At 51.2% G+C, this 21,037-nt stretch overlaps 1 protein-coding gene across 2 annotated transcripts in view; it reads right to left on the bottom strand.

The window, feature by feature from the left end:
* Window positions 1-21,037, bottom strand: part of ssh (Protein phosphatase Slingshot) — a 380,590-nt gene that overhangs the window by 314,686 nt on the left and 44,867 nt on the right. The window contains exon 1 of one of the 2 annotated variants that reach the window (XM_075686427.1): window positions 8,788-9,909. The exons of the other annotated variant lie outside the window; for it this stretch is intronic. Within the exon in view, the coding sequence (XP_075542542.1) occupies window positions 8,788-8,997 (210 nt within the window). The 5' untranslated portion in view covers window positions 8,998-9,909. Of the gene's footprint in view, window positions 1-8,787; window positions 9,910-21,037 lie in introns of those variants that run through there. 2 annotated transcript variants of the gene reach the window in all.

Genomic DNA, 21,037 nt, shown 5'->3' with positions numbered 1-21,037 from the left:
AGGAACCAGACGTGCCGCATTTTTCTCTTCCTGTTCTTTTCTTTCCCCGAACCTCACATACGGCGAGTCAAGAGAGAGAAAAAGAAAAAAAGAACCCGAGACAGGCAAGCGCACCGCCGGCCTTCGAATAATCCCGCCTCTCTTTTGTTTTTTTTTATTCTCGGCCCAGCAATCGCTCGCTGCGCACAAGACATTCCCGACGGCGCCGGAGACGTCGGAGCGCCGCGCGCACGGCGCCCGCATCCCCGGTGCACTGCCTCTGCTCGAAAGCGCGACGCATAACAAGGAGCGGCCGGGGCTCCCTTTCGATGCGACCTTGGAGAGAAAAGTGGACTGCAAAAGCGCGCACGGTTCGCGCTGGTTCGACTAGTCTCACCGGGACTGCACGGCGGAGCGGACAATGGGCGCCCCCATCCTCCTCTGCGCGCGTATTACCAGAGCGGCGCGCCCCATTGTTACCCGCGGCGAGATAACTATTACCCGATGGTCTAGCCCCCCGCTGCCTCTCGCGCTGTTATAACGCTGTCCCGCCGGCGAACAAACGCGGACAGATAGGGCGTGTGCTTCCGCACCACCGCGTGCAAGGGGCCACTCGGCGCGACAAAAGAGCGATAATGGAGGGTCCGACGCTATGGCTATCGCGAGCGTTGCGCGAAGGAACATCGCAATGCGTGACCGGTCGCCCACGGCTGCCGCTGCGCCGGGGCAGGCGAGTGCGGGACGAGTAACTCGCAGGGCGGCTGCAAAAACGTCCCACCTCCAGCTTGCTCTCCGAACCTAATATTCCTTCTAATGAACCCTCATTTTAAAAACATAATCAGTATTACGGGACACCTTGCTTTGATAAGCGACGGCGGCAGACCGAACGGCTGCAGGACACGGGAAACCTCTTCGCGATGAAATCCAGCCGAACATGCGAGGAAACTCAATCCGTTCTCGACGCGGCAGACAGCTCTGCCTTTAGTGAAAGCTCGCCGAACTAACCTGCAACGAAGACAGAACCGGGCTGTCGCCTACAACGGGACCGTGCACGACGAAACGAACAACGTCCTCGCGCAGAATGACTTCCGTACGTGCCTCTAATGCTCGAGGCCGTTCAGGCACTTTCTCGTGCAGGTTGCAAACCAGATGCTAAGTTAAATGAATTTTACGACGCGCGCTGTACCTCGCACACGATCGATACATCAGCCTACCATAGGCCCGTTACCGTTAAAAAAATATAGAGAGGTGATATCAAAACAACAAAGACGATCCCACGATCATAAGTAAAATAAAAGTACACAGACACAAAAAAAGTAACTCCATCAAAGAGCAACGACCTGCAATCCCGAAAAGCCGATCCACCTGAGCGCTTCCGCGCTCTGCGACAATGGCAAAGCCGTGTCTTTTCCTCTCCCAAAGTGACGGAATATGCGAAGGCGGGGTCACACACATGCAATGGTAAAAGCAGTTCGCTGCAAGGCGTACATGCTGCGAGCGCTGACACGGCCATTCTCACCCCGGTGGCCTCATCTGGAGCGACGGTATACTCTTTTAGTACTCGCGTGTCGTCCATTGCGCCATCGTCTCTCTCCTCCTTAAGTGAAAGCGCAAAAGGAAGGAGAGAGAGGGTAATGGTCGAGATAGAGGGCAGGGCGCACGCAGAGAAGCTGTCCCCAGGAGGGGACAGAGACGGTGTCTCCCCGACTCCGGAATACGCACCGTTCTCTCGACGGAACAGGCCTAGGCGGAGTGCTTATTTTACAGAGACGAGGTGCGTGTATGCGCCTGAGCGGGAAAGCGCTTTGATGGGATGCTACTGCTGCCCCTGGCTCCGAAGAAAGCGCTCCACTTTCCAAACGACAATTTGATGTTCTCCTCCTCCGAGGGAAAGGGCGACGAGAGCAGGTGGGGGTGTCGAGAAAGCGACGCGGCACGGAGGCAGAAAGCGCAAATGCGTAGAGTGACGCGGTGCCGTCCCCAGAGTGGGCCTCAACGACCGTCCTTGCCATCTATTCCCGACGCGTCATGCTATGCTAGCGTCGCGCGAGAGAGAGTGGGAGACGATAACGATCTCGTGCGGTAACGCAGAGCAGCAGGAGGCGAAAGAGCTGTGAAGACCTGGCAGTCGCCACAGAGACACGCGGTGCGAGTCGGTAGCCGCCAGAAGGAAGCGCCATACGCGAGCCTCCCCAAGGTCGGCGCAGGCTCCCGTCTCCGGCCGCTTCCATCAGATGATTCTTCTTCCTCTCGGGTTCTTTCTTTTTTCCTTGGCTTTCGTTCCGGTCTCTCTATTCGCGTTTTCCCTTTTGTGGCAGGCCGGCGGCAGCTGCGTCTTCATCGCCCGATCTCAACGAACTTCTCCACTCTCGCATCCCGGCATTCGCCCAGAAAAGAACTTTCGCTTTTGTGCGGGCTGCCGAGGGGCACGCGAGTGGTTGCAGAATCGAGCGCGGAAGGCGCTTCTTGCTATTCCTTCTGCGTCCGCTTCCTTCACTGGAGGCGCCTCAGTACAACAACGTTTCGCTGCACCGCGAAGGAAGAAGCAAAAGTCTCACGTGGTTCGTACGGGACGCTGAAAGAAGAAACTCGCGGCAAGGTAGTACACTGCCAGCGCGCAGCTTTCCTGCTTTTCACATTCAACGCCAGGGGAGGAGGAAAAGAGAGAGAGAGAGAGAGAGAGAGAGAGAGAGAAGAAAACCTGTAGATTTCAGCTATTCCACTGGCTCTTAGCTCACTGTGACTGCAGCTACTCCGCCCGCTCCTTTGTTTGAAATTCCTGCAATCAATCATCTGCACTCTCTCGCGTGTACGCAACGACGGCGGCGACACAATGACAGTGGCGGCATACCGACGACGACGGATAACTCTTAGTGATAGGTGGAACGGAAGAGTGTCCTTAAAAATATAGACTGATCCATTATCACCGTTCTATTTCTATAAGGACAACTGTTCCGTATTAACGATCACTACCAGTAAAGGAAATATAATTGTCTTTTTTATATATATACAGAGTGACGGCAACAGATACTACACTATACCTGTTATCATCAGTCTACAGTTATAAGGACAATTGTTCCGTGCAACCGATAATCTTGGCTACATGGCGGATGGTTAGGGAGGATGGCTACATATTAATTTCATCTTCGCCACGGCAGCCGCACAAATGCGAAAACATCCGTGTATATACACAGACTTCGGTACATGTTAAAGAACCCGAGGTAGTCCAAACTTTTCCGGAGTCCCCACTACGGCGTGTGCCTCATGATCAGATCGTGGTTTTCGCACGTAAAACCTCATACTTATTTAACCTACTATTTTCGACCCCGCGGAGTTCTTTGAAGTGCACCTAAAACTCAGGAGACGGGCGTTTTCGCATTCAGCCTCCGTCAAAATGAGGCCGGGGATCCAAAGCTACACGGCCGTTGAGCCACCGTCGACGGTGGTATACTAACTATACTGATGATGATGTTCAGCGGCAAATAGGTGGCAAAAGGGGCGTCGCCTCACGTTTTTCTCTCGTAAATTATGTCTATGCATAACCTTCCCGGGCGCTGCACGCAACTGCAGTGATCGCGGCGGCAAACTACAAACACCCGACGTGTGTCACGTGCGGGCGGACTCCTTCAAAACGGACTTGGAGGCACTGCATCGCCAGCCACTCTCTCCGTGTGGACGATGCATCCTTTCTCCAGCTTATCAAGTGCTGAATGCCCGCCTGCAAGGCGCCGTCGTACACGGAAGAAAAGAACCGGAGAACCTTTGAGGCGGACCGCGGCGCATTCCGATCAGTGCGCCGGCTGGACCAAGCGGGCACCCTATTCGAGTTGGCGAGAACTTTTCCTCTTATTCGCTCGCGGAATAGGAAAAAGCCTTTTGAAGCCGCTTCGAGTGTTAAAGAGATGGACTGCCAGCGTTTGCTGCGTCCGTTCTCCGGTCGCCGCCGGTGATCGTCTCGGAGCTGAAAGAGCTCGAACCAGTAAATGTTGTAGACGCCAACCGCGCTCTGCAGAGTTGAAAACAGCCGTGTCTCCATTTATTTTTAAGGGACGGCTTCCGTGTGTCAGTAAACATAACTAACCGTTTACGCGAGCGTCTCAGAGCACGGCGCCTCTTCAGCAAATGTGGCTCCAATGACCGACCGATGGGATCGAGTGTTACGTAAACACGAAACCTACGACCGCGATACGAAAAACGCCGGGGTGGATGGTTGCAAATTATTTTGCCGCGAGCTCCCGCACCGCAGCGACTGCTGTGCAGCGCTGCGGCTAAGATTGCATGTTATAACAGTCAAGCGCCGAGCATGACCGCTCAGTGCAAGCAAGCAAAGGTCACCCGTCTAGAACGCGTTCAAACTCCTTCGGTGAGGCCTGTCACGCAGTATTTACCATTGCGATATGATCGGCTGGTCCACTGGCAAGATACGTGCCAATCAGGAAAGATAAAATATCGGCAGCAGATGGAAATGCCATGGAGAGCTCGAAGTCGGCCAATACACCGCTATCAAGCAGCGCCTCCTTTTTTCATGTTTGCTTGGTTCGACGAGGCTTGCAGAGTTCTCATCCAAGGGACATTATATACGAATTAAGCAATAATAATGAATTACGTTTCTGCAAGACGTTCTGTTTAAAACGTGGCGGTCATGACTTGTCTCCGGCTCCGAAATAACTTCTGGCGCGTGCAGTCAGCAACAGCAGAACCTTCGAGATCCGTTTCTGTTTCTCCGATGGCAACCGTCACTAAGGCGTAGATTTGGACACTACCTATAGCACCGGAATGTTTACGTTTTACCGTGTTACCTTGCAAGAAAAAAAAAGGAAGAAACGAAAACAAATAACAAATCCTGAAAGACGGATGGCGACGGCGCTTTGAACATCCGGCACCATCTCACCAGGACATCACAGGTTTTGACAGCGCCTAGTAGGGTCTAGTTGATTGCTTATCGGTAAAGGAACGTTATATTGCATTTTAAGCCAGGACTCGGCAAATCTCGTGAGGTTCTTACAGCGAAGCTGTTAAGGGCTAGTTCCCCCAGGATCGTGTCCACGTGTAGATGCAAAACTATCTTCAGGTTTGGCTCCAGCGTCGTCGTCTTCCTCCACAGCTGGCTCGTTGGCGCCCCTCGGCGCTACCGCGCGAACGCGATCGTACCAGTGCTCTCGCATTCGCCGTAGTCATTAACAAATTCGTTAATTAATTTAAGGAACAGGAAGACCTAACCAGTATTACAACGAAGCAGTTAAGGGCAAGTTCCCCCAAGATCGTGTCCTTGCGTAGACGCAGAACTCGCCGTACGCGGGCCGATGCCGAAGATAGTGCAATGCCGGGCCGACCAGCGGGGGAGGTGCATTCGCTATTAAAGAGGCCCAGATACACAGCTTCGCTGGTCATCCTTCTTCACAGAGTGGAAGGCAACAGAGTTTTTTTAACAAAAACGGCTCAAGCAGGAGGTAACACTTAAACGTGACATCACACTGGCGTACTCCCTGAGCTCCTCGGCGCGAAATTAAAAAGAAAGAAAGAGCTTAGCCTTCATTTTCGTCGAGAAATTTGTGAAGATAAAGATTACATAAAATAAAGGAACAAGTGAGAGAAGCTCCCGTGGTATATTGCAGCGTCCCACGTACATTCAGCGCAACCGGAGCTGTGGCTGGAACTAGGGAAGAGAAAGACACGCAGCAGAGAGGAACTCGCTCGCGGGACACACACACAAGGTGAAGGCGATCGGAAACCACCCCGACAGCGGCGCCGATCCGTAGCGGACGCGCTTCGCCGCGCGCTGCCGCGGGAAAGGCGATATCGATGCCATCCGATATCTCGGCCGGCAGTGCGTCTCTCTCGGTCAGCCGCCGCCTCGGCTGCGAGGACGCGACGGGGAAGAGGAGGAGGGGTAGCGACTTGTGCGGGGCCCAGCGGCCCACTGCCGGCCCCGCCGTGTGTTCGCTTTCCACCGGCGTTCTATCGCCCCGCCGTGCAGCGAGACTACTGCAGGATGATTCCGACCCGCACTCGTCTTTTGCTTCGATATGTTCCAGTAACTTCTATTTTTTTTTCTTTTTCGAGGGGGGGGGGGTGCATCGCTTTCTGCAGCGAAAATTTCCAGCGAGGACGGGACGATAATGCCATGCCGTGCGTTCGAGGAGCACTGTAAGAGTTGGCTTTGACACGCCAGGGAAAACTGCAGCACGGGGACTGCCCTGTACTGTCGTTAGACTGCACTTGTGCGAGGGTAAGGATGTAATGGAAAGAGCGAGTCTGCGGTGACGGCTGGAAGCCAGAAACAGGTGTTGCAGAGTTGCCTCAAGGGTGTAGAGTGCGGTTGTTTTCGTCACAGGTGCGCGACATACGCAAGGAATCCGCAAGATGGCGTTCCAAGGGTGTTTCTCCTCCCTCCCTCCCCCTCCTCCTCTTTCTCTCGTTTTATGTTTAGATATATGCGGTCTCGGAGTTCTTGAGTGGCTACTCATGAAGACGGATTGTGGCGGAGGAAGTATCCGCAAACTAATTACGTTGTCTTCGCGTCTTTACGTAGGCAAAGACTGTATCGAATAGCGTCGTTCCAAGATGAAGAAACAAAATCGGCGCAATTCGGCGATTCATATGGCTCTGGAACATGTACAGTCACTGTGAGAGCAGCAGACTTTCAGAGAAATCAACAGAAACTACTACATATTTTTTTTTTTAAACAAAGTTCCATATCGTATTAACGTGCCATACAGTGTTATCCTTTGTGGCTTCCAAAATAGGTGCGCACAAAACTAATAAGAAATATTTAGGCGCGAATTTCGTTATAGCGCCTCCGTCTCTCACCTTGGTGCATTGATCGATAACCACTGACAGCGGTGGTGGGCAAAGTTATGTTTCTTCTTCGACATGTGTTGGAGGGTGAAGCTGAGGAGGCGACGCGATTGAAATGAAAGGTCTGACACAGACGGATACAGCAAATTCCATTCGCAGCTTCTTACCTGCTGTTGCAGTAAAACAATACCGAATCCTTTAACACCTCAAACACACTGAAGTACCATTGTCTAAAGCGCCCAAAGCTCCCTGCCCGAATACACAATAAATCAAAACAAAGCCCTTCGAAGACAGGCGAAAGAGGCAAGCGGAAAACATGAATGAGGACGAGGATAGGCCAACAGGAGACCGGACGGAGCTACATTGGCGAAAGGTCAGAACGCCCTCCCAACTGCGAATACGGTCCTTTCGGGAACACGGCGCCGGGAATTGATAGTAGCTAACATTGACGAGTTTCGATGCGGCATTGTCCGTCGATCTCCCGATTCAAAGGGATGTGGCCGCAGACATCATCACCATCATCGCCCACAAACTATACCTCGAAGTGGGATTGTTATAGCTCCGTTGCGTCACTGGCGAGGAGTACGCATTCGTCTTACGATCACAGCGAAACAGTCGGTCCGTACTTTAAACACGATTGCTAGTCGACTAAAATCTGTCTAGGGCCGATAAGGATTCATTTTACTCGCTTCAATGCGTCCTTCGTCATCCATTATTCACGACGAGCGGATTCCGGTGATAATGAGGGCGGAGCGCCGCTCGGAACGCTGACGAAATGCGAAAAGGAATGGCACTGGAATATTATCGTTGCAGCTGCATACTGACCGAGCTAGACCTCCGGCTGTACAGATCGTTTGAAAAAGGTGAGATTACGACAGGTTGGGCTTGCTACCTGCGAGTATTATGAACTTCGAATCGAATCTCTTCGCTTGTGTTTCGGCACATGGAACATTCTTCTGTAGCAGAACCATAACGTTCTCGACGCATCCCCCCAACCTTACATTTTCCTTCTTTTTTCTTTTAGGTATGGCAACAGGCTTAATTCTTGAGCGAGCTTAAAATTTAAACGTGGTGTTCTCTACAGCCGCTCGCGGCATCCAGCGCATCGTGACATGCGCCCGCCGGCGCTGCACACACGTGGTGGGGACACGCACGCAACCGGGCAAAGTTGCGACACGTGACACGCTCTTCCGGCAGCGAGACAAAGCCGCTGTTGTGCCAGCTGGGAAACCACCCACTGGCGGCCTGCTGCGGAAGCACGCCTCGCGAGATACTCTCCCGCATAAGTGAATCGGGACCGCGCTGTCGTACTTCTCATCCATAACAAAGCGAGCTAGTCTTTCATCCACGTGCGTCAGCGACGAAGTTACGCGAATTTCAAAAAAAAAAAAAAAAGAAGGAGGGAGAAAATAAATTGCCATAAACGCTCTCGCTTTTCAAAACGGCAATTTTCCTCTTTCGACTGAGCCGCATCGGAACGCAGCTTCGATGTGAAAGCCATATCGACGGCTGGCAGGCTATGTGGACGTCGCAGTTGTGCGTGTGCCAAGCGCAAACGCTGCTGACGCACACGATGATCTGATCCGAAAACTTTTTTTTTTATCGCTAACAGCCTATTTCTCCACATCTTTTAACTCCAGATTAAGAGCGTGACATCGCAGTACAAATGGCACGGCGATGCGAATGCAACAGATTTGATCCTGTCGCTTCGAATGCCACGCTGCGCAACGTGTCCTTTCGCCCGATTACGGCTACAAACGCGTAAATGACAGTACGACAGCGGCGACTATAGTACGCATTCTTCTTCGAGGCTAGTTCTGGGAAAAGGTGCGCAGGTTGCTGAGCGCACAACATCTACGTGAACGCAGTTGTGTCACTTTGAGGAGTATTAAAAACGTGACGATTTCCTCCGAGCATTTTTCTGCGCGATTCTCTGTAGGACCACCTGCGCCGGTGATTCGGCGAAGGTTAACCACCAGTGCAGACACCGCTCGAAAAACCGAAACTCACCGTCGCGTTGTGGGGGTTCCAGGCGAAGTAGCGGCCGGCCGACGAGGCGGTGAGCACTCCCCGGAGCAGCAGCGACGAGCCCGACGACGAAGTCGGCACGGCTGCCGCCGGGGCGGCCGAAGACGCCGGCGGCGAGCCACCGCGGCGGTGGAGTTGCCTGCCGGCGTGGTCGCCTGCCGGCAGGCCGCTCAGCGGCGGCATGGGCGCCATCGAGCCTCCACCTCCGCGCGTCTCACGCGCCCGGCCCGGGGCGCTGCACGCACCGCGACCCAGGGCACGCCAGCCGCGAGGGCCTGCCGGCGAGGACGACCACGACTCCGCGACGCGCACCGCCACTATACCGACGGACACCAGCGGGGGCGACACGGCACAGCGGAGACGACGACGGGACGGTGGGCGCGGGTCCAGCGAAAGAGGTGCGGGTATCTCCGGCGATGATCTCCGATGAAAGGCGGTCGCAAGGCGAACGCCTTCGGCGGCATCCACACCACAACACTCGTTCGAAATCAGCGGGAACACTGTCCTGTGTTATTCCAAGCGTGAGGGACGGACGAATCCACTGCTTTCAGTGTCTCCCCAAAGGCAGCGACCACAGCAGAAGAGGGGGAAGAAGGTATCCCCGCAGTTGCTGCGTCACACTTCGAGGCAAGCGAGAAATAAGCCCAGAGGAAGCCAGCCACCACTTTCACCAAACAGCGTACACACGCGTCGCTCGAGTGCAACGGAAAACCCACTGCGACGTTCAGATCCGCTCCGACCGGTCCACGTTTCTTGGGACGCAGAGTCCCGTCGCACCGGTCACTCGCTCCTCTGTGGCCACACAACGTCGGCGTGCAGCAACAAAACGGTAGATATCCGAGACCTCTCGACAGAGTTCAGGCGTTCGTAGCGAGGAAGGGACGAGCCGAGCGGCGTCGGCAGTTCCCGCGGTGAGCTCCGACGTTCGGGGCAAGCACGCTCGTGTGACGCGAGGCGCGCGACAACAACGCGGCCCTTGTTTACATCGCGAGGCGGCGAGAGCCCAGAGAAGGCCTGGCCGTGCCGCTCGCTTCCGCACTTGCGCCGCCTAGGCCAACGCGCGGTTCAACGCACCACGCGGACGCAGGCGCTCGACTGAGCGCGCCCCAAGTCGAGAGTCGGCGGACAACGGGCGACAGGTTTTCCTCCTCCGCCTCCTCTTGCCTCGCCGCAACGCCAGAGGGAGCGAGCCGACGGGAGGGCGTGTGCTGCTGCAGTGGCGGCAACCTTTCGGGAGAGGACGACGACGTCAAACGGGACCTCGAGCTTCGCGGGCATCCTGAGCGAGGGCGCCACGGGACTGGCATCAAAGGACTTCGGGCTTGCTGAGGCGACGGCGAAGGGCATAACAAAAGCGCGCGCGCGCGCGCGCTACCCTTGTTCGAAAGTGCCTCCGTTGCCTCGCGACCGGCTGCTCGAGGCACTTAGCGTATATTCGAGGGCTTCTTTCACGCTCAAAAGGTCACTTTTATGTAGCACGTACTGAGCAAAGGAAAGCTGTATCTGGAGTTTTAAATGTAGCTGCGCAATTTTCTCATTGACACTTCTAATCAAATTATAATATATCAGAAGTTGATTAATTAAGACTAATTATGTAGTTAGGCGGAATGCAAGAAATAAAGTATCTCAAAGCGACGGCAAACGATATTACCTTGATTCTGTCCAGCTACGTGGCATTTGCATATATTTAAATCTTTGGCATGATTGTTGGGACACCCTGTACGTATCCACAAATACATCAGCCGACCGAGTTAGCGACCGGCCCTACGGCACCCAGGAGTCGGGCAGCCACGCCAAACCAGGCAAAGTAGGCAAAGAAAGCTTCGCTTTAATGAGGTTTGACAGAAACGCCCTCGCTAAAACTCATAGCTCGAAACATCGGGCCTATGTAGCGGACGTCTGACAAAACCACCACGAAAAAGACGCAATGTTGCTGCGCTCTATGTGAGAACAAGACGTCACACACACACACACACACACACACACACACACACACACACACACACACACACACAGAGAGAGAGAGAGAGAGAGAGAGAGAGAGAGAGAGAGAGAGAGAGAGAGAGAGAGAGAGAGAGAGACGCTCAGGACGATCACAAGTCTCATGCTGCTCATTGATTGATTGATTAACGAGTCATGAGTTAGCACGGTGACACAATGACGCACAGAGCAAGTTTTTCTCCAATATTCTTTACTGCGTCCGCCGTAGTCCTTGCGCAATATTTCCGCCGCAACAAACTCAAGCACACACACAACAGGTACTTTTTTTTTTTTCTGAGAAATAAGGCGACGCTATGAACCGCCGGCGCACCTTTTAACGTCGGTTAGCCTCAGACAAAGGAGAGGAAAGCGAGCGAGAGGGGGACACAATTCTTTAGAAGAGGCAGCGAGCAGCGCCTCTTGGCGTTTCCTGCGAAGTTCGCTCGTGCCCCATGATGCGTAAGCTGTGCCGTGAAGCCGTTCCGTGAAGCATCCACCCAGCGAGGCTCGTTAGTGCGGGCCGAACGAGAGCAGATACGCTGATCGCGATATAATTATCGGAACTGAACCTACGGGCTTTAGCGACGCTGCAAGATAAAACGAAGAGCGCGCTGCGGCTCTTGGACGCCGTAAAATAATTACCTCGAGATATGCAGACAGCGTTCAACATGCGCACATAGTAATCTTTTCGTGTAGTGACACAGGGAGCCATTCAATATAAGCGACGCTTTTCCGACGAGCTGTGAAACATGAACGTCCAGCATTGTTATGCGCGGTACACTATGTGCTGCGTATCACAAAGAGACTATAACTTCAGTTTTCATCCCATTACGTCACTTCCGTCGCCTGCGTCCAGCAAACGAAACGGAAGATATAAACTAAACTTGTCTCCAGTGCTCCTCCCAAATCGAGAAGCTCGAGGCGTGCGCTTCTGATGATTCCGCTGCATCATTAAGCTGTAAAAACAGGCACACTGTCTGGTTGCGTGATTTGCTTCTCGAATTTCCCGCGCTGTATCACAGAGGCTTCAAACTTTAGCACATGCGCTGCGGAGGCGGTTAAGATCCACTCACATCGAATGCAAGCAGAGCAAGTGTACAAGCGCTCTATCTGGGCAGCTTTGATTCATCGGGTGTTGAACAACGCAATTTCAGACAACGCAAAGCGCAAAATTCTAATCATCTTGTGAAGCCTCTGCAGTGGAGCTCGCCCAGCGGTTTTATCATTTACTTGTTAAACAAAGCTTGAGCAAATAGTCTTGTTATTTATTACGCAAGCAACGCGTATTTACTTAGACGCTCCGACATCACATTAATGTGCCTGGCTAAATTAGCCTACCTTTAGAGAGAGCCTGACGAGATGCTCAATAATTGTACGGAAAGTTATGGATATTCAACGCAGCGACTGTCGCTGCTTCGAAAGCACGAAATAAATAAATCGCAGGAACAATCAGCTCTGCTACAGGGGGTCACATAAACTGTGTATCTGCTTGGTCGACGTTATCTTGCTACCCGTCGCTTTCACAAAGCCACTGCTTCCACGCTTGGCTTGGCCTACGCGTCAACTGCCGTCAATTATATAAAAATGCACGTTGATTTTCAAGTGCGGTCTAAGCGAGAAGTTGTGATCTTTATAGGCGACGCAAATACTTTGTAATATCTCGGTTTTCGTCCATAGTTCCTGCGCACTTTAACTGTGTGTGTGTGTGTGTGTGTGTGTGTGTGTGTGTGTGTGTGTGTGTGTGTGTGTATATATATATATATATATATATATATATATATATATATATATGTGATTATATATATATGTGATATGTGATGCCCCCGTATGTGATTTTGAAAAGGAAGAGGATTCCGAATGAGGCTTTCCCCAAGGGAATTGTAGTTCGAGCCCAAGAAAAGGGCTGGATGGATGATGAGCTCGTCCTCGATTGGATCAAGAGCGTTTGGCAGAATCGCCCAGGCGCGATGTTGGCCAAACGATCGCTGCTCGTCTTGGATAGCTTCCGCGGTCATTTGACGGATAGAGTCAAAAAACAACTGGGCAGTATCCGCACAGACATGGCCGTTATTCCGGGCGGCCTCACCGGCGTGCTGCAACCACTGGACGTGAGCATTAACCGGCCTTTTAAGGTTGAGTTCCGGAGGCAATACTCGGAATGGATTGCAAACGGCGATCACGATGAGACTCCGACCGGGCGGCTCAAGAGGGCACCGCTCGCGACTGTGCTGGGCTGGATTTTGACCGCGTGGAATTCGGTGTCTACGGACATTGTATCCCGCAGCTTCAAAGTGACCGGGATTTCCAACGATTTGGACGGAACTGAAGACGACGACTTGTGGGGTGATGAGCCAGAAGAATGCAGCACCAGCTCGGAGTCTGAGGACTCCGCGAGTGATGATGACTGATTGTAAATAGTGATGATTGATGAGGATTATTGTAAATAAACGCGCATTCACTTATTGGTCTGTTTTTACTTGAAAAAAAATTTTTTTTTTCGTATGTCGCGTGTATGGGCCGCACCCCGAAAATAGGCCCTCGAATTTGTAAAAAAAAGTGCGGCCCTTACACGCGTTTATACGGTATGTATATATATGTGTGTGTGTGTGTGTGTGTGTGTGTGTGTGTGTGTGTGTGTGTGTGTGTGTGTGTGTGTGTGTGTGTGTGTGTGTGTGTGTGTGTGTGTGTGTGTGTGTGTGTGTGTGTGTGTGTGTGTGTGTTTTGCTGTCAGGGATGTTCACGCTCTTCATGAGTACTGTCGTACATATTACCGTACGGCAATGGGCCGCGGATAATTTATCTCCCGCAAAACAGATTCGTGAGATGAACCTAATCGTGTGACGAAAGGCTACGCACATTCACTGCCACACCTGACCAGGCAGTGCCTGTGCGTGGGCAGGCACATCGGTGAAGTGCAGGCCTATCAGCAGAAATTTTATCCATCCCAGGCTTAAAGAACGACAAATTGTTAACCGTACTTGAAACAATAAATATTAATATGTCTTTGACATCACTGGTATGCATAACGCGTTGTTTACAATATCTAGCCCATCATATAATTTTCTAGGTATAGAAAAAATTGCACACACGCGGATACGTACATACAAATAATAAAAAGAACAAAATCTAGCTTGCATGATGAGTCGCAAACTGTGAACTAAGATTCTGAACAGGTTCAGCCGCCTCAAGTTCACGATAACAGAGATTGTGAAGAGAAAAGTGGTATAAAGGGTAATGTTAACATTCAAGACACACTAGCTTTCTTACCCCCCCCCCCCCTCCCTTAGTCTATTTTGTTTGCGCAAGGATTCCTGCGAGAGGTTTTTCAAGTGATAACAGTGACTGTCTTTCGGGTTCGTCTCGGTGAACGCAGCCGAACGCAACGCCAACGCACTCGCGTTCCGTACGGTGGTGCCTCGGGTGAGACCTACATGACGAGAGCCATTTCAAAACAGCGTTCGAGTGAACTTTTTCACGTGATACGAAAAAAAAAAAAAAAGAAAGGGAGCGGCAGCAGTTTATCTAACCCTTTCGCGCTTTTATCCCGCACCATCCCTTTCAAGCGAAGGAAAGTCGTATCGTTGTGCCAGAAAGCGAGAGCTATTTATCGGTATACGCTCAGCGACAAGCGACCGATACGTATACGTCAACAAGCGACGAGAAGACACGCGATCGCAGAAAGCGTACGAGACGCAGCCGAAAGGGCATCGTAGATAAGCGCCTGAAGATAACGGCTTTGCTCGATTCTTTCGCTCGTTATCGCGGTGGTCGGAGGTTGGCGGCGCGTGGTTGGACATTCACCGCCGATACAAAGGTGACGATGCAAAGTGCACGTGCTCTCGCACAACCAAGTCGCCGAACAAGAGACCGACACCTGGGGCGACTGGCCCTGCAGTGGAGTGAGTGCGTAGGAAGGCGAGAACTATTTTGCCGCCGCCCTACTCCCTCTCCTCTGTGGTGGCTGCGAGAGGAGGAGGAGGATGGCGGTCGTCTTCCACGCCGGCTCTCGCACCGCTAACCTACGACGAATCGCCTTATGTGTATAGGGATTGGAGCTTTCGGCCGAAAAAATGTCGATAAGTGGCATTTAAGAATGCGGCTTCTACCGAAAAGTGCCGAATCTGAGAATTCGTCATGACTTGTCAACTGGATCCGCAAGTTGCGAGCGGCGGGCCGTCCTAACAAGTGGGCTGGGTGCTTGTGCTCTAGGTGGTTTATGAGCTCCTGTGCGTTTTGGCATAGAATCTCTGGCAAGGGAAGCTTTTTTTCTTTCCCCTTTCCTTCTCTTTCTTGTCAGGTATGCCAGCGTCGCCCGTTCCTCGCTCGCCCCTATTTTTTCGGGAAATACAGGAGGACTCGCAAACCGCGCCACGACCAAAGGAAAACAAGACAGCCTTTTGCACGTTCGACCCCATTTACCTCCGCTCTTCCTGCGTCTCCCCATCAACTTACGTGTATGGCTGAAAAAAGAAACAAAGGAAAACCCAGATTCTACACGCTGTGAACATGGGTCAGCAGGGGAATGGGCTAATAGGGTAAAAATGTGAGCACAATAGGAGACCGAATAGCAGGGAGAACTAAAGTGGGGATACTCGCAATCTCCGCAGTATATAAACGGCGACTATTAGCAAGTATGTGCCAGGTAGTGGATGCAAATGGGCGACCGCACAACCAGAGAGCCTAGCTATTTCAAGAGGCAAAAGCCAACTGGTCATTGTGGATAGAGTTCTAGGAAATCGGACACTATAGCGAATCGCGAGGGCTCCGCCATTGTTCGCGGTCCAGTGTCAAGGCGTTCTTTTTTTTTTCAAATACAGGCGCACAGCTCGTCCACACGAACCGCCGCGCGTGCGCCGACACACGGCACGCACGGACTTGCGCGAAATCCGCGCCATCCCGCCACGCGAGACGCGCGCGACAGGCCCGTATGGCGATTACGAGAGAGCAGAGAAACGCTATAGTGGATGAAGTGGTTCATTTCTAAAAGGGCTCTCAGAGGTCGAAGGCCTCGAAGTCACACTGGCCGAGGCGCTCGCTGTGGAGGCAAGCGAGGAAGCACACTGGAGGACAACGTCGAGCCCGTCCTCTTCCGGATGGCGACGCCGTATTAGCGGCAATGCGTCTCCTTCTTCGTGTCGAGCGGAAACGTACAGCGCAGCTTTTCCCATGATCAACCGAAAAGAGCGCTGCCAGCTTCCTGACCAGAACACCTGCATGTAAATATATGCACGCGTGGCATGTCTTTTGACAAATTTTAACTGCGATTATTTTACCTCACTGCCTTAGTGACAACAAAACTTTGTCGTCATTCTAGCGTTTGCATCGCAAAATAAATATGTGTGAGCAGTTTCTGAGAGCCAGGTGCCGAAAACGCCGAAAGGGCAGAGCTGTAAAATAAAACAAACTGCCCCGCCTGCATCACCAAGGTAATCATATAAGTGGAGGTCCAGTGGGTGATCTAGGAGGCACCGAATGCGCCTGCTCTACGACAGAGACGTGACCCTGTCGCCTCCAAGCGAATTGTGCGCGATAACGGCGACAACAGCGCCCTGGACGGACTTTCGCACACGATTGTATAGTGCTCAAGGTACTTGACGCAATTCCTATTACTATATTAGAAACGTTAGAAAGCAGATGTAGATTGAATTATTCGCGTACCACTCTCGCTTCGAGTTGTCATCGACTCTGACCAAACAGTTCGAAAACCCACGATGATATACCACAGCTGTCAGGGTTCTATTTACGCTTAAAAAGATTACAGCTTGTTCTTTACCCTGCCCCAGTTCAGGGCAGCCAACCGGGCAAAGCCTGGTTAGCCTCCCTGCCGTACGCTGATAATGTATCTCTCACCCTTTTTCCTTCTTTCGACAACGCTACAAAGGAGGAAAGGACACCTGGCATCGTAAATTTACAGAAGTGTGAGATTTCACACTTTTGCTTATCATTGGAAAGAGAAGGCAGCAGCGTGAAATGTTGAATCTGCTGCAACTTTGAAAGTGTTCTGCATGATCATACCTGCATCCCGAAACCCGTGCTGTAGCAGGCAGCATTAACTATATTTCTCCACAACCGGGACCGTCGGGAAAGAAAACCCGCAGTGCGCTACACAGCAGTGCCGCACTGCAACTCGCAAGTGACGGCGATTTGAAATGAAATTCAGACCGCGCTCCGCATCAGCGTCAGAGCGCGCACGCAGGCTCGGTCAAGACGGGTGAGTCAGAAACCCGTTCGCATCGCGCGAGTCGACTTGGCGTTGCAGTGAGTCAATGGATTGCCATCTCCTCTTTCGGGCAGCTTGTGACAAGGTGTCAGGTTATCGAGATTATGCCGCTCGTTCTCGCCGGTCCGTGAGTCACCTGTAAGTCTTTTACAGTCACGCGAGGGTTTCGCATTTCTGTTACGTGAGCGAAATCTGACAGAGGAAACTGTTAGCTGCACACACTTCATTCCGACTGGACGAAATTACCCAAACAGCGGAACCAGCAATCGGCGATATCAGGTCCGTTCGACTAGCATAACACGTGGCTATTTGTGACACGAGAGAGCGAATAAAGAAGCGGGTTATCTGTTATACAATGCCATCTTGTAACCAGAAGTGTTGTAAGCATCCGTACTTAGGCATCCGTAAGCATCCGCACGTACCCTCGCCAGCAATGTTTTTAAACTTGACTACGCTAAAATACTTTAGGATACTTTTCTAATTTTCTAGAATTATTGTAAAAATCTATTTTTGCGCATTGTTCTCAGATAAAGAATTTGAGGGAAGTTTTACGCCTATGGTTCAAAGTATAGCTCGCTGAGAGAAACAGTGAAGGTGATACAGGGCCGCGCATTCGCATTTTTCAGACATGAAAGTAAGCACACGTTTTAATCAACAATCAAGAGAATGATTCAAGCAATAAATCAAAATTCTTTAATTTCTCTGCAAGGGATTGACGTTTTCACCTTGGCGCTATTGGCTACTTTTAATTTTTTTTTAGGCGTCACCGCGTTTATTGATTTTTCACTGTCCAATTTCGGCTGGACGGTGTTCAGCCGAACGGTCAATATTTACGCATCGACGGCAAACCGGAGCAAATTTCCCAACAGCAGAGTCTCCATCCGGCATCACATCCTCCGTAAAGCTATCTCCGCTGTCCACCGAATCCTGAAATCTCCCGCTCGAAGCTTTGGCCGCTGAAGATAAACAAAAACACGCAGCAAGCGAATCCCACATCTGACACTAAGCCCGAGGACCTGCAAGTGGAAAAAGCTGGCCTTTTTTCTAAATCCGATTACCTCGCAACGCAGACGCACGGCTGCTATAGAGGGTTAATCCCGGCCCGTCGCTGGAGATCCGTTATGGAGGCTGTGTGCCTAACGCTGTAAAATATTCACTCTACGTTTTCTTTTTTATGTCTCTCTCTCTCTCTCTCTCTCTCTCTCTCTCTCTCCTTTCGGCGAGGGCAAGTAGCGGGGAAACAGTCTTGCCCCCACCCCATACACTTCCGTTTCCTCTTCTGCGCGACGCGCACAACATGCGGGGGCCTGTTAAGTTTCTCCGACCGTCTCGAGGGTTATTAGTCCGAGCTGCACACGCTCGTCTCGTTCTTATACTTCCTCGTCGAATTCGTGGCAAGTTTCTTTCAGAGTCAACGAGACTCGCGGGCCAGCACTTCCGGCAAGGCGATCTCGACAACTAACAAGCTCGCGGAAGTGACGTGTATATATGTACGCGCAAAAACGCCGCCTCGGATAAAAACTAAGCTGCAGCAACAACAACGCCGATAGGAGATTCGCGAAATTCCGAAAGTTCGGTGCTCCGCGCGCTCGCGTCGACTCGCGCAAGATGACGGACGCAGCGCTGCATAGAAGTGGGAATAAAGCGTAATTGCCCACCCGTGGAGCCCGAAACCTTGCATAAATTTATCATCTTTACTCCGTCGTTGCTGCTTGCAAGCGACGCTCAGCTTGAAACAGTGCTGCGAGCCCCGGGGCGTGAGCACGAGGTCGCGGGGACATCGGGTGTATAGGATCACCGAGACCTGTAAGAAAGCCTGCTCCCGGCATTTCTAAAAAGAGATGTAAAGATAAAAGATAAAAACAACAATGCGCCGAGTCAACAGGCCATCGGCGCCACCATGTCTACTGCGGCGACACGCTTTGAAAGGACGACAATACAACAGTCCCCAGCCCATCGGCGCCGGGATGCATACACGCAGTCGGCGGACGAGGTATTGTTAATGGATTCGCCGTCACCGTCACTGTTTGTTTGAAGCGGTGGAAATCCTGGAAGAAGGCGCTTTGCGGCGCCGTCTCACGGGTCTTAGAAGTCGTCAGTCAATGGACAGACGTGGCGGCTACTGTCTGCGGGATCAACTCTGGGGCCAACCGGCGCCTGATCAGGGCGGACCCGTGTCTGCGAAAACTCTCTCACCTCGGTGTGGTTAGTGAAACCTGTGCGGAAGTGAGTGTGTAAACCCTCCCCCTCAAAGGCGGGTCGGCTACGATGACTTTGGACGCTCCGAATTGGTCGACGGTTGAACGGCCGTTTTCCCTCACCTAGGAATCTAGGCAGGACAGAGTGTTTATAAGCAGCCGTGGCGCGGCTGCTGGGTGTGCATTCTCTTTCAGTCATGCTAGACTGATGAACTGTAACGTTCTCATGTAGATACTGTAAATAAATCCCATATTCCTCATTCTCGATAAGAACAAATCCCTTCTTTCAACAACGTCCTCAGCGTGGATGAGTTGGACGACGGCATGTGCCAGCTACTATCTATTTCATGCCCGACCCCAATCACGAAACGACAGGAGGCTTGGCAATCCAGAAAATACGCAAAGAAAAAAAGAAAAAAAGAAAAACGAAAGACGTGCCGAAGCCAACTTGACCGCTTTACTTCGCCGTGACGTCATTGATTCTGACGGCGTCTGCTCAGGCCTAGTTAATTTTTTCCCCAGTAAAAATGAACCACTTTGCATTCCAAGGGCGCCAGACTGAACATGGTTTTGAGGACCTTTACTGAACCGCAAGGGCCGAAATTCCAAAAGACTAACTTGAAATATATGACGTCTGATGAGTGGTGCTGGCGTTACATCGCAAATTACTTGTTTCTCTTTTTTTTTTTTTTGCAGAACTAGGCTCACTTTCTATTCCAAGAAGCAACATCTTGCCGTGTAACTAACGAAAGTAGAGTTTTTGAAAGAGCGTTTTATCGGTTTAAACTCATTTGGATCACACATGGCTGACCTACCGACGAAAGCCTAGGGCTTCCGGCAGCAGATGGCTTGCGCTTTCCGCAGATATCTGAAGGCGTAAAAGCGGTCAGAAACATTGCAGAGGCGACAAGGCCTATACTCTACAATTTCTTAACAAGAGAGCGCGTGGTTTTCCGGTAGCCCAGTTTTCCAGTCCCAAGAGCACGGGTGGTTCCTGGCAGGAACTTAAGGATTGCAGAGCAGCGTTAAGAGGAAGCTTTAGCTCGGGCCCAACTCCGACGCGGCCTATTCAAACACATGTAAAACGCAAAAACGTTTTTATGAGGTAACCCCTGGACCAATTTTAATGAAATTTGTTGCCTTTGAAAGAGAAAGTTAAATTCTAGTGACTGTTGGAAGAGGAATTTCGATTTAGGGCTTCAATTTTCTTAAAACGGTTTTCAAATATTTGACCGTTTGAAAAAAATAGAAGCACGAAGTTTACAAATTCATAGCTCTGCATCAAGAACTGATATCGCGGTTCTGTAAACGGCATCCATTAGATCATTCAAAGCGGACAAATTCAGTATGTCATTTTACATCTTACGTGAATGTGTTACGTTGGTTACAATGGTATTGCAAAAATTGTATTTCCCTATGATTAAATTTTTTTATATTTATGTGTAACATATCAATTTTGTCCGCTTTAGATGTACTATTAGATGCAATTCACAGCATTGTATTATCATTTTTTGTGGTTGAGTTACGGAGTTGTAAACTTGATAGTTTCGTTTTTTGAAAATTTTCGATTTTTGCCAATTTTTAACAAAAAATTGACGACCTAACTCAAAAATTCGAAACCAACAGTCACCAGATTTTAAGTTTGTCTTTTAAATGCAACAAACCTCGTCAAATTTGGTGCAGTGGTTGCCGAGAAAAACGAATTCTCCTTTTACATGTATTTAGATAGGAGCACTCGAGCTAAAGCTTCTTCTTAAGAAGGAGCTCCGGTCGCAGCCACAGAGCGGCTTGTCAGCGAAGAAGCGCACGACGGCCGCTGACAAAGGGCGGTCTT

The sequence above is a fragment of the Dermacentor variabilis genome, chromosome 3, assembly GCF_050947875.1.
Source record: "Dermacentor variabilis isolate Ectoservices chromosome 3, ASM5094787v1, whole genome shotgun sequence".
In the NCBI taxonomy this organism is placed as follows: domain Eukaryota; kingdom Metazoa; phylum Arthropoda; class Arachnida; order Ixodida; family Ixodidae; genus Dermacentor; species Dermacentor variabilis.
The sequence above is the reverse complement of the archived record's forward strand: the minus strand, read 5'-3'. Positions and strand labels throughout refer to the sequence as shown.